Source organism: Bombus affinis, chromosome 3 (assembly GCF_024516045.1).
Source record: "Bombus affinis isolate iyBomAffi1 chromosome 3, iyBomAffi1.2, whole genome shotgun sequence".
NCBI classification, from domain to species: domain Eukaryota; kingdom Metazoa; phylum Arthropoda; class Insecta; order Hymenoptera; family Apidae; genus Bombus; species Bombus affinis.
The window spans coordinates 12,383,535-12,395,854 of record NC_066346.1 but is presented as its reverse complement, the minus strand read 5'-3'; the positions used below and the strand labels follow the sequence as shown (position 1 = coordinate 12,395,854).

The window sequence follows — 12,320 nt, the reverse complement described above, 5'->3', positions numbered from 1 at the left end:
TGAGTGTACTCATTTAGAAAGTTTGTATATATGTAATGTTTATCGGTTTTTCGAGAGACGATAGGTACTTGCACTTGACAAAATATTTTCTCATGATCTGCATACATCAAGGCATGCTTGTTTAACTGCGCCAGCATGCAAACAAAGGGTGGGTTAAATTACGGCACGAAGGTGTGCACAGTGGATTTGTCTCGCATATTTGATACAAGTTGTGATCTTTGCTAAAAGAATCTTCCGATATAGGTAAATCACATTATCTTCTTAATATCAGGATATCAAAATCGAATTTTTCTTTTCAAATCATTATATAATACACAATGTTTTCACTTTATAAAAATTGTTAACTTTGTATTCGTGTTAAAAGAAACGGATATAAGGAGAAGAAATCAATGGCGTATATATAATAAAAGTTTCCACGTCGAAGAAATACTTTCGTCTGTCGGAAATGAAACGTGGGATGGAAAAATAAGTTTGAATTCCGATCACGGAGATTGCGGAGCGTTTGAATTTTGTATCGTGTAACTTTTCAACTTTTTCGCGGTGTAAAAAAGTTCGACAAAGATGCGTGTGTTTCGATCCCCTCGAGGCTCTCTCCTTGCGATTGTAATCGACGTGGTGGCGATGCTTTTTCCGTCGAAGGCCATGAATGAAGTTTCTATTCGTATGCGTTTCACCGACTCGACCATCTCATTCACACGTTAACGCAATGCGTTTAACTCACCGCGCTGTCGTATCGATATGCCATTTGTTTCATGATACCGCACCGTCGCGTCGTAAGTATGCAACGTACGCGTCATTGCTTCTTTCGTATGGTGTTCTTCGAGGTCGGAACGCCTATGTGATATTTTTTTTTTTTTATAGAATAATATCGATGTTACGAAGTTATTTTACAGCGAAATAGTTTCTTCAAATTATGTTCTTAATATCAGGATATCAGAATCGAATTTTTCTTTTCAAATCATTATATAATACTTAATGTTTTCACTTTATAAAAATTGTTAACTCTGTATTCGAGTTAAAAGAAACGAATACAAGGAGAAAAAATCAGTGGAGTATATATAATTCCTCAAAGAAGTATTCGCAAAATAGTATTGACACGATCTTATCGAGAGAAAATGAACGCGACCGTGTACCACTTTCAGCGTAATTATGATTAGCTGAAAAATATAATTCTTTTTTCAACGTTAGAAGTTCCTAAATTTTTTATTTCATGATATCTAAATGAAGTCTAAATGAATTTTCTTAAAAATTAAATTGCACGATTATTAACAACAGAAATCGTCGCGTTATATAAATAACACTTATTTTCTACACAATGAACATTCGATATGTCTACTCTTTCAAAATATTTTGGCAGAGCCAAATTTAAAATTTCGAACGCTGCCAGTAAATAGGAAGAGCCACAGGGGAAAGTTAAATGCTGACCTATATTACAAAGTGTAACTTTCTTTAGGTCGAGTATCTCACGTTATGGAGAACTCTTTTCCTAGCCTTCTCTTATTATGCGCTTTGTAGGATCTTCACAAATATATCAACTGTGAGATCGTACAGTACCCGGTGAAATTAGCTACTAATGTAACTCCTTAAGAACGATCTTTCTCTCGTCACCGGTGTATAGGTATGTATTTTTTCCCTCTTGCATAAAAATGAAGTCTGGAACAATGGAATTTAGATGGAACTTGATATTTTCGTTTTATTTCAAGCGATTCGCGGATATCAGTTGAACAATTGAAGGAAACGTTGATATTCGTTATTCAGAAATAAATTTCGGAACTTCGCCACGTTGTTCTTTCGAGACACGTTTATCGTTGGACGTTGAAGGGACAAACAACTAGCTTCGTTCGTCGTTATTTTTTCATCGCACGCGGCATTCCGTCCATTGTAAACACTCGCCTGTGTTCTGTTCCTTTTCTTTGACTAGTGGAATTTTTACCAATGGAGCGAGGAGTTGGAATGACGAGCTCCATACGACTAACCTTGCAAATTAATTTCGTATAAAGACAGTATCGAATATCAAAAAATAACATCGAGTACATTTTCAGATCTCTGAATTTACGTATTCATCTTTTTGAAAGTTTCTTAAAAATACTATCAAATATTTCACGTAACTTTTATCTTTAAATATAATTAACATAATTGTGCCACTTGAAGTCGCATATTAATTTCGAAAAATTTCCAAATTTGTTAAATTCTAATGTTTCGTTTCTATCTTATCTCAAGTTACCGTAGTAAACATCTACGTATCCACGTTTTATTTCTTCTCTCTGATTTAATAGGATGTTTTCCAATGGAATATTTTAAAATGATAAACTCAAAATGATTAGTTTTACAAATTACTCTGCTTCAAAATTTCCATAAGATAATATTAAATATTTGCCTTGAATATTTTCCGTGGACCAAAAGTCGCAGCATCTAGTATAAAATTAATTTAGAGAACATATTTTCAAAATATTGAAATATTTTATTCCAACCTAATCTCAATATTAGGCACATTAATTCTTTATTAAACTACATTTCCATTGCCAGTAAGAGAGACTTATAATCAACGCCAAACGATCAATGTCGATTAGCAAGGGGCGTTAAGTTGACCGAAAAACCGTGCCGGAAGTGCCGTCTGGTAGGATGGTTTTCCGCTCCACTGATTTCCTGTTTCTTCGAGGTCTTCTTTTTCTTCGGTACCGACGACACGTACGCTGCATCTCCATTCGTAGGTATGTAGTTTCTTTCGCGTTCGATAATCGTGTATTTTCTACACACATAACTGCACACGTACACACGTGTAACACCGACAGTGCTTGTCTCGATATAGCTGTAGAATCACTAAAGCTTGGAATAGGAAACGCGATGCGAGAGGAATTTCTAATTATCGAGGGACTGTGAGAAGGTTAATCCTGTGGCTACGAAATCGGATTTATCCTTGATTTGACAAACGATGTCCTATTTTCTCAAACACTTACCGCGTTCCGCTTAATTGAATTTAAGTATAGTAAGTTGCATCTGGTTATGTTGCAAGAATGTCTGCTGTGTTCTCCACCAGTTGTTGCGTGGTATGAGCGATAAACGAGAAAAAACTTAAGATTTTCACGAAACGTGCAGTTTTTCAGCAAAGATAAAATGGTTGCTTTTGCATTTTGTGATACAGGATCGTCCTTCTTGATGTAGGTTAAATTTTATTACTGTTGATTAGACTAATAAAAATTGTTAAATTTTTTCAACGATGCATTTTTATATCGTAATACTTCCTAACTAATATTTTGTATAATTTGTATAATTTGTTCCGAGTGTGGTTTTATTTTACAATTAAAGTTCGTTTCCCGATAGTAATGTTATAGTGTATTATATCCGTAATAAATAAGTTACTTGAAATTTTCATATTGGAAATTAGAAATTATTATTCGTTTAATACCAGCATTCGATATAGTTCATATCAAGCGATGTCTCGTTAAAATCTTTTCATACAATCATTATTTTTATTCCTGTAGTATGTTAAAAGATACATGAATTACAAAAGTTCTGTTTCAAAGAGAACATTTTATTATGGACGTAAGTCTTGACTACATGGAAATATCTTCATGATTTCAAGGCGATCTTTCTATTTATAAATGAAACTATACATTTTGCTTTAGTTAAGCGTTTAGCCCATTTCAAGCAAATTTACTGACTTGCGATACGTATACATGTACACAGAAAAGTAGTACACTTTCGTGAAACAGTATCCAAAACACCTTGGTGTAAATAAAATTTCACTTGCTTGATTCTTCTTGAAATACCTTTCTTTTATCAAGAAGACATACAATTTCAAGTGACTCATTTTGTACACTAAAAGTTCACAAATTTACAAGGAATGACGCAGAATATTCGATACAGCGTACAATGTGAAACACTTTCAACCGTCTGCTCGTGTTCATTTAAACGAACAGAACGTGTAAGTTTGGACGTGTCGCTATCGTAACTGGCTAACAATCGAAGCATTCGAAACGATTTCGCGCGACCAGCAGATTATGGTTGGTACTCGCGGGTCTTTTTCTCGACAATCTGGCAGATACAAAGCGCGTGTATTCGTTCGAGCCGAACACGTAAGTGCAACTCTCCATCGACTTATGCACTCGACGCGCCCAAAGGGAAGCGAATTTGCATACAGAGAGCGCAATGAATTCACGACTTTGCGACTGCGACACAAAAGCTTCTCTTGTCCTGTCGAAGAACGTGAGTGCAAATTTCGTCTACCCTTGCCTGCTCCTTTGCGTAGTAGGTAGAAAATGTTCTTGGAATCTATGGTTGTCTTGTCAATTACTTCAACTTATTAATCGGATCTTCCTTTAACCAGGAACTTCCACATATAATTACGAAATTAAAAATCATTAAAGACACATTAATTTCAACTACATGAGCTTTAGTTCTTACCAATGAAGGCTGCAGGTGAAAGATATGCAATCGAAAAAGTGTAGGATCCTTAAATGTTGAAACAGATTAACAATTTTCTCGAATACTGTTTGAATAAATGAGATTTAATACGAGAAAAGTAATGATTTCATTATTTGAAAATTCTATTATTCGTTTCGTTAGGATTTCGTTTTTCATATTTTTTGAAATCTTCAATTTCACTTATAAACTTGCAACACTTGCTTGAGGGAATTGACCGTTAAAAGAATTATTTTCTTTTATTTGTTTCAAATTTTTTGAATCATGATTATCTTCAAATTTCTTAAGTGTCACTACGAGTTTTTCTTTGCTCTCTAAGACGTTTTAAGATGCTATAAGATCCTTGCTCTTTTCTTAATTTGGTTATGATGCATGTTTTTGCTAGGTGTAAGTTAATATTCAAGAGTTTGGAGGTACTCTTGTTCTCAATGTGTTATGAGTATCAATCTCGTAGCGTATGTTTTAAGTCCAACTTTATACACAAAGCACGTCTTTCATGTTTGAGAGCAGCACTTTGAGCTTTTGAGTAATTCACGCAGGAATGACGCACTATGTGTACTATAAATAAATTTTTTGACGCTAGTGTTACTTAGCTCGGTTGGAAATATCAAACACGACGTTTCTATATTAATCTTCGCTCTGACAAATAGAACGTTACGCTCTCTTATTTACGAATCTATTATTCAAATTAAGAGAGAATATATACGTACAGTATGGTAAAAGATACCATATATTGAATTCATATATTGAAATTTATTTAATTTTATCAAATTAAATACCATGATATAATAATAATAATGATAACCTTCCCGTTAGTTAAGCAACAACTTCATGAATGGTTTCTCTGGACGATTTGTGGCATCGACATTTTGGGATCGCCTGCTATTAAAAATATTTAGATCGTTAAATATTCCAAATTTTTATCTAGATATTTAATAAATTATAATTCTAAACATGTTAACGAAACGAACCTCAAAGATTTCGTGAAATTCATTCGATAATACAATGTAGATGAGCGAGAAAATAGTGGGGTACGTCTTGGCCATGAAATAGAGTCCCTCTCTCTTGTCGTCCGTGCAACACGATGCCTTAGGCAGTAAGAAATTAATCGCTCTAGCCAGTCGATATGGCGTTCGTATCAATAGGAAAGCGACTCCGATAACCACTGAAAAGATTTGTTTTTATTTTTAAATATGTGAAAAAAATTAATTCACGATTAATCAGACACTGTAATTTCAATCTTTCGTCTCTCACAATTTTTATATTGACTTATAACCTGACGCCCAATTTACTAACCTAACATAATATAGTGCTTTAGATTCTTCAGTCTCCACTTTCCCTCGATTTTTCTCAATAAATACAATTCGTAAATAATCAGAGAGCCTAAAGCAATTGATACGATCAACGGCATAGTGATAAACATGAACGTGAAACACACGTAAATATCCGCCATATCCTCTTCAAAAAAGTCATATATATGGAGCCCAATAGCAAGTGAAATAATGCACGAACACCAAATCAACAGGATACCTTTAATAGCATTTTTTTTCTTTAATACCACGTGTCCAAAAGAGACGTGCTCTTGAAAGATACTAATATACAACATGAATACTAAAACCGAAAATGTAATAATAGAAACATCAAAGCTGATCATCAGCACGTAATCCATGTTTAATTTCATGTTTATGTCGAAGAACCATTTAAGCACCTCTTCCAGTGGTTCTATTAATATCACCATGTTTGAACATGCGAAGCTTATGATGTAAAAATTCGGAGACGTTCTCGTGGACGATTTAGAAACGATCGCTAATATAATTAAAAAATTCAGACTGGTTCCCAGAATTAATAACATCAGATTTATCAGTCGTGCGTCAGATAGCGGGATACTTAGAGTGATGACATTGATTTTCGTGGGGCTTCCCCTTGGTGACTTCGTGGTCACAGGAATTACTTCCACGTTTAGAAAATGTGACAAATTTGGTGTTTCCATTTATTCTGTCGTTCGGCGTTTGTACGTAAAACTTGCTTGAAACTGAAAAACTGAAAACTTGCTTAACTTGGCTTTGTTAAAATTTGATCAACGTCATTACGTGGCTGTTAAGAAATGACGGGATTTTTCGAGTTTCATCACTCGCGAGTTGTTCGAACTAACACGATGTTTGGAGGATGAAATCAACGGGTATGCGTCTATTCACGAGCCGAGTTAACACTGAAGAACAGGAAGAACAGTAGATGGAGGTCTCGTTTTTAATATTTTTCACGTCCACTCCCACTTGGGAATTTACTATTCAAAGACAACATGGGAGAGCTGTTGTGGATTGACCATGAGGTTGGTTGACACGCGATATTCTCATTTTATTAAGTGCTCCGTTTTTCTGAGGTGAAATTAAACGTGGTATTATTACCGTTTAGTGTCCACTGTGAATTGTGATATAGTTTATTCTGTAACTTTTGATATATTCAAATTTTCACACTGACTTCCAAAAATCTGATATATTCAGTTTTCTTATATCCACTTGTATCACGCAAAGATTCGTGGCCAGAAAGTGCCACATAGTCGCAATTTATTCAGTTATCCTGGTAACATTATATATATATTTCTTGAATATTCTTCAAATTACTCGTATTACACGAAGATTCATATAACGTGGTCGAAGATTAGAGTCAGCGATGATCCTCGTATAACATAGTTCTTCAGTTGCATGGTTTTTAGAAAGCTTCTTCTTCTTCTTATTTTTCAGCTTCACTTTCAATACATAACGTAGGTATTATTCCTTGATGTTGACTTGTGTGCTGAATGGTATACAATCTGAGAGATAGAATTTTATGCTCTTTTAAAAGCCGTTAAGTTGCTAGCGTATAATGCTCGTGTAACAGGATCTTAATAAAACGCTACGTGTTTTACTATTATTCAAAATGGAAATTTACAAAAAATTGAATTCGTCTGTTTGACTTCTAACTGATTCGTACCACGGTATATATCGTCGCGATATTGATCGAAGTGTGGTTTCTAAAAAGTCTAGCGCTTATCGCATGCTACGAACTAAAATCGAGTAATTTCTAGGAAAATGAAATTAATTCGTTTAAAATATTCATTTCTCAGTATGTTTCGTTAAAATATCGATCGGTGTATCATCAAGTCGGCTTTATCCATTGCGTTCTAGCGTTCATCGCGCAGAATATACCGCGGCGGAACCCTTGACCCTGACACCGCGACTGGAGGAGATTCGTTCTCCTGCCAGTAATGACTCGACAACCAGTGACGAAAATAGTTCTGCACGAGTAAATCATGTCTCGTCCGACACATTTATCCGTTGAGAGAAAGAGAACTGTACAGCCGAACAGAACGGGACAGAGAAAATATAGCCTCGCATTCGACTGCATATTGCAATAAGAGATGTATTTAGAAGAGAAGAGAGTCGATGCTGTCTCTCATTGTTGGCAAATGGCCATGTGCGTAATATCGGTCAATATTTGGCCCTGATGGATTTGTCGTCGAATTTGTACGCGAAGAACATTCGCGACAATCGTTCCTTCGAAAGTGGGACGATTTGACTGTTTCACCTATTGTATGCTAACAATAGATGCATTTTCGCGAGGAAAGGAGAGTTCGCGGGATGCTCAGGCTCTTCTTGAATCGCGACTCGTGAAAGGATACGTCGAACTCAAGGTCGGAAGATACGTGAGAGAAAGGAGTTAGGTAAATGCTAATCTTTTCTTGCGTTACGTTTACAACCAGGTGTAAATTATAGGATATCGTTAGGAATGTTTATTTTCTAGTATAAAAATTATAGTAGCTGCAGCGTAAGGAGAAATACCTCATTGCCTTTTTTTATCAAGTAAGTACTCCGCACTTTGCGAATTACTTTTTTTGTAGATGTACTTAGGGTACGTTTTATGTTATACTCTGAAGTATAATATGTAGCATTTAGACCTTTCCTACTTCGATCATCGAGTGCTTATTACATCTTCTCGTGTAGTTTTCCTGTATTTTTGTCAGCCTTTTCTGTCAATAATTAAGTATGATAGAAGTAAAGAATTTTTTCCTCAAATTTCCCATAAATGCGCAAGTATCCACGGTATAGTAACAATTTCGTATTTACTTCAAAGGATATCCTTTTAACCTCACTTCGTTTTTTCGAAATCAAACACCAATCATTTCGACGTCGATTTTTGGAAGACCCTTCTCACCTTTTCGCTTCACGCCAGAAAACGCTCGAACCTTCCCTCAATAGTCGGCGATTACAGAATCTTTCATGGTCGTTTCGTAAATTACGAATTTCGTGTTGGCGTTCTTGTGTTCACGATGCCTGGCCTCTCGCGCGTTTCGCACTTTCATCCTTGGACCAGGTGTGTGGTTCAGTTTTGTGGGTTCCTCCATGTTTTTTTCTCCTTGCTTTCGTCTGGTTGGATCGGGTTAGGGGCCAAATAAGTGCAGTGGCAGGGCCAGGGCCAGGGCCACAACCGGTTCGTTGGTTGGCCATCATTACGACGTAACTCAAGCGACCTCGTGGAGCCTTCGGACAGCACGATAATCAGGAGGCTGTGTATTATCATCACGAACGTCAGCATTCTTTCGTATTATCATCGTCAGGCTTATAAAAGCGTAGTACGTCACGGTCAGCGTTGAATTTAGCCTGAATTTTGTTGTCTGTGTGTGTTTGTATAGTCAAAACTGGGCGTCGCCTTTGTATTAGCGACCGATGCATATTTTTTCTTTTGACTGTAGATTGTAGACAACGGTGAGCGTGCAAATAGGGAAAGTCCTTATTTTAAATTCACATTAACTTAGTTGGTAATTATTACTTGCACCAAACAAAAATTTGAAAGTATATCTCTACTCGGAGTGCTTCAAAATGTAAAAAATGTAACGTGTTTCGTAATAGAATTAAATGAATTTATATGTACGTGTTTCCCTACTTGTAAGTATACCATTGTACGTTTATCATTATTATGTAGATTTTTAAATAAAATCCAGCATTTCTTTTCTCGGGAAGGATGTTCTAAAGATTGAGTCCAATTCGCTGGATCTTATTTTTACTTTTTATTTTTTCACTGTTTCGTGTAGGAAGGAAAGTAGTATAAAAAGACAGAAAATTGTATGGTACTGCGAAAGAATAACCTGGTATTTAGAAATTAGCTCTATTCTTTTTTTGTGAATGATCAACTGGAAGATACAGGCTAGTTTGGTCTACGTTCTCGAACTACATTCTCGTAGAATGAAATGTATATTACCTAATAATGACACACAGGGTAACATTAATCGAACTAAAATACGTTGATGTATTCTTCAGTTAATTAAAAGATGCAGTACTTGGCTTAATTAAATATTATGTCAGAAGGACGTAGAATGAAGTTGAAAATAATTAAATAACCAAATCCTCGCAAACGTATTAAAAATCAGTGTTCGTTGTTTTTACAAGCTTCGTAATTTATAGAATGAGAATATAAGCTCATTTTCACTAAGTAGGTTTAATCGTAGCTTGATTGCGGTCTTTACTCAAACTTCACGCACGCACGAAGCTACTTATTCCACCGTTTTGACCTGTTTCGTGCAAAGTTAATCTATGCGATACTGAATTATTGCGTGCACGATGACATACCGAATGCAATATCACTTAGTACTTTTCATGTCAATCATTTAGTTGTCACGCATTTGCTTGTCTTTTGGTGTATTAACATCTAATTTCAACTAATTCGCTTTCAAAACGACAAAACGCAAATTTGGAAATTGAATATATCAATTGTGATAATATAGTAACACATATGATCCTAAGAACATCAATTATCGATAAGACACGTTAACGGAATGAATCAACCATCTGATTCGCTCTATTTTATATAAGATAAATTAAAACATCGAATTGAAAGTTCAAAACTTTTTCCACTAAAAATAAAAATTCTTAGCAAAGAAATTTAAGGATGAAAATTTGCATGTGCATCATTGTCAGTGTGTACATAAGCAAAATATCCCAAAATTACATCCTAATCCGACCCAAATACACAAAATCGTCCGAATTATCGTTTTGATCGAACGATGCTAGGGTTGAAGATTAAAATAAATAAAAAATCTTAATCTCTTTTATCAAATATATTTATCAAATTATATCAAATGTATAATACATATTTCTCTGTACAAACTCTACACATTTTGCATAAAACTTTAATTTCTCTACAACCTGGTATAAGAAAGTCGTAGAGCGTTGAAATTTCCTAAAAACACCACAGAGTGCCAAGAATCGCCATAAGACGATCCAGTGTTGCAAAGTATCAACATTGTCTCGCGAATGAAATTGTTTATCCGTGCCAGAGGAATGCGAGGCGTGCGTTAGTCGCGAGCACAAAACGTTTCTATGCATTCGATATCACAAAAGAAAGATTGATCGCGAGTGGACCGCGTCACCGCAACCTCATGCTGGTGCGACCACTTTGCTGCCGCTTGGTCCTCTTGTCAGAAGAGCTCGTGATATTTTACGCGTGACCGGTTCGGCGAGTTTTTCCTGAAGATCGCAATCGCGATGCGCAACTGGCCAACATTCGATACTCGGAGCTCAGGTGCATCGTCAAAAAATTCGCGCGAGCGCACCCCCTCAAAAACGCTCGTAATCCCGCGAGACACGATATGTCCCACAAGAAAAGACAGAGCTTATGCCATTTCTGGCTGTGTCCTACAGACACCTCTTTGTTATTTTCTTTTAGCCCACTGTTTTTGTATTGGGATACGTGTTTGCGTTAGATTTATTATCCCTTAAGGAATCAAAGGGGTTGAAGTTTAATAATAGCGATGTTGAATACTTCTTATCGTTTTACAGGTATTCTTTTGTATTAGATAATTATGTTGTGATGTAGAGATGAATAATGACGAGGCAATTAATAGAAGAAATGATTAATTATCGTTGCTACATAATTTTAGCAACAATTGTAACAAATATGATAATTTAGTGGTTGAAGTTTTTTCGTTTAATGCAAATGAACTTATCTTGAAGGTTGTATTACTTTTGTAGAGATTTATATTATTAATATTTGTATTATTTTTATGCGTACAGTAATTTACTAGTAAGTAAACAAATGTACGTAATGATTATTTTAAAGTAAAGCGTTTTAAATGTATAAAAATAAAAGCGAAAGTAGCTGCAAAATGAAATCTATGTGTATAGATTAGCATTATTATATAGGATTATTGCGAAGACATCTTATGTAATAGAATTATTTAGTTTAATAATCTAGTAATTCTGAAACCGCAAGAACCACAAGGAAGCGGCTATAGATATTGTCTGCTATTTTTCTCGGAACACCAATTATTACCTGAGCTGAGATTAGCAAGTTTCGTAGACAAAAAAACGTTACTTCTAATAAAAGAACATCTGTGGATAAAATTATAGTAATCGACGCTTTCGAACGTAAACTCGTAAAGAAGCGTCACAAAGGCTAAAAGATTATAGCTGGAACCTGCTAATTCATGGTCGTATAAAAAGGAAAATCTCATGATTGATGCTTCTATATAGCTTACGTTACTTAATTAAATACTTAAAAATAAAAAAGTATTTCGTCTCCCCATTTAGTTTTTCAATTGTAATGTATTTATTTTAAAATAAAAATGTAGATATTAAAAGGTAATTTATCCTATATTTATTATAATAAAAATTTAGTGAGGAACACCGTGTTAGCAGAAATAAGGTAAAAATCAATAACAATCATTGAGTCTATATTTGTTACGGATGATCTACATTTCTTCGCTGAAAGATCAAACTCTTCCAGTTTTATCGGAATGAAAACATTTTTTAATCTTACCCTTTAATGGAACCATCGATACGGCCCTGGAACGTGATGAATGCTTGAAAACTTTTTAGCTTACAAACCACTCAATGTGTTATCGGCGGGGAAAGTTTCGGAGGCGT

The 12,320-nt window shown here is 35.2% G+C and overlaps 2 protein-coding genes across 4 annotated transcripts in view; one reads left to right on the top strand and one right to left on the bottom strand.

Annotated features, from left to right (window-relative positions):
• The window catches only part of LOC126914647 (uncharacterized), a 132,012-nt gene that overhangs the window by 16,089 nt on the left and 103,603 nt on the right, over positions 1-12,320 (top strand). The gene's annotated exons all lie outside the window — the stretch shown is intronic.
• Positions 5,156-6,720, bottom strand: LOC126914725 (uncharacterized). The gene is made up of 3 exons (XM_050719096.1): positions 5,719-6,720; positions 5,394-5,587; positions 5,156-5,304 (listed from the first exon to the last, which is right to left on the bottom strand). Exons 1-3 carry the CDS (start codon positions 6,410-6,412, stop codon positions 5,239-5,241), a joined length of 954 nt encoding a protein of 317 aa, XP_050575053.1. The 5' UTR covers positions 6,413-6,720; the 3' UTR covers positions 5,156-5,238.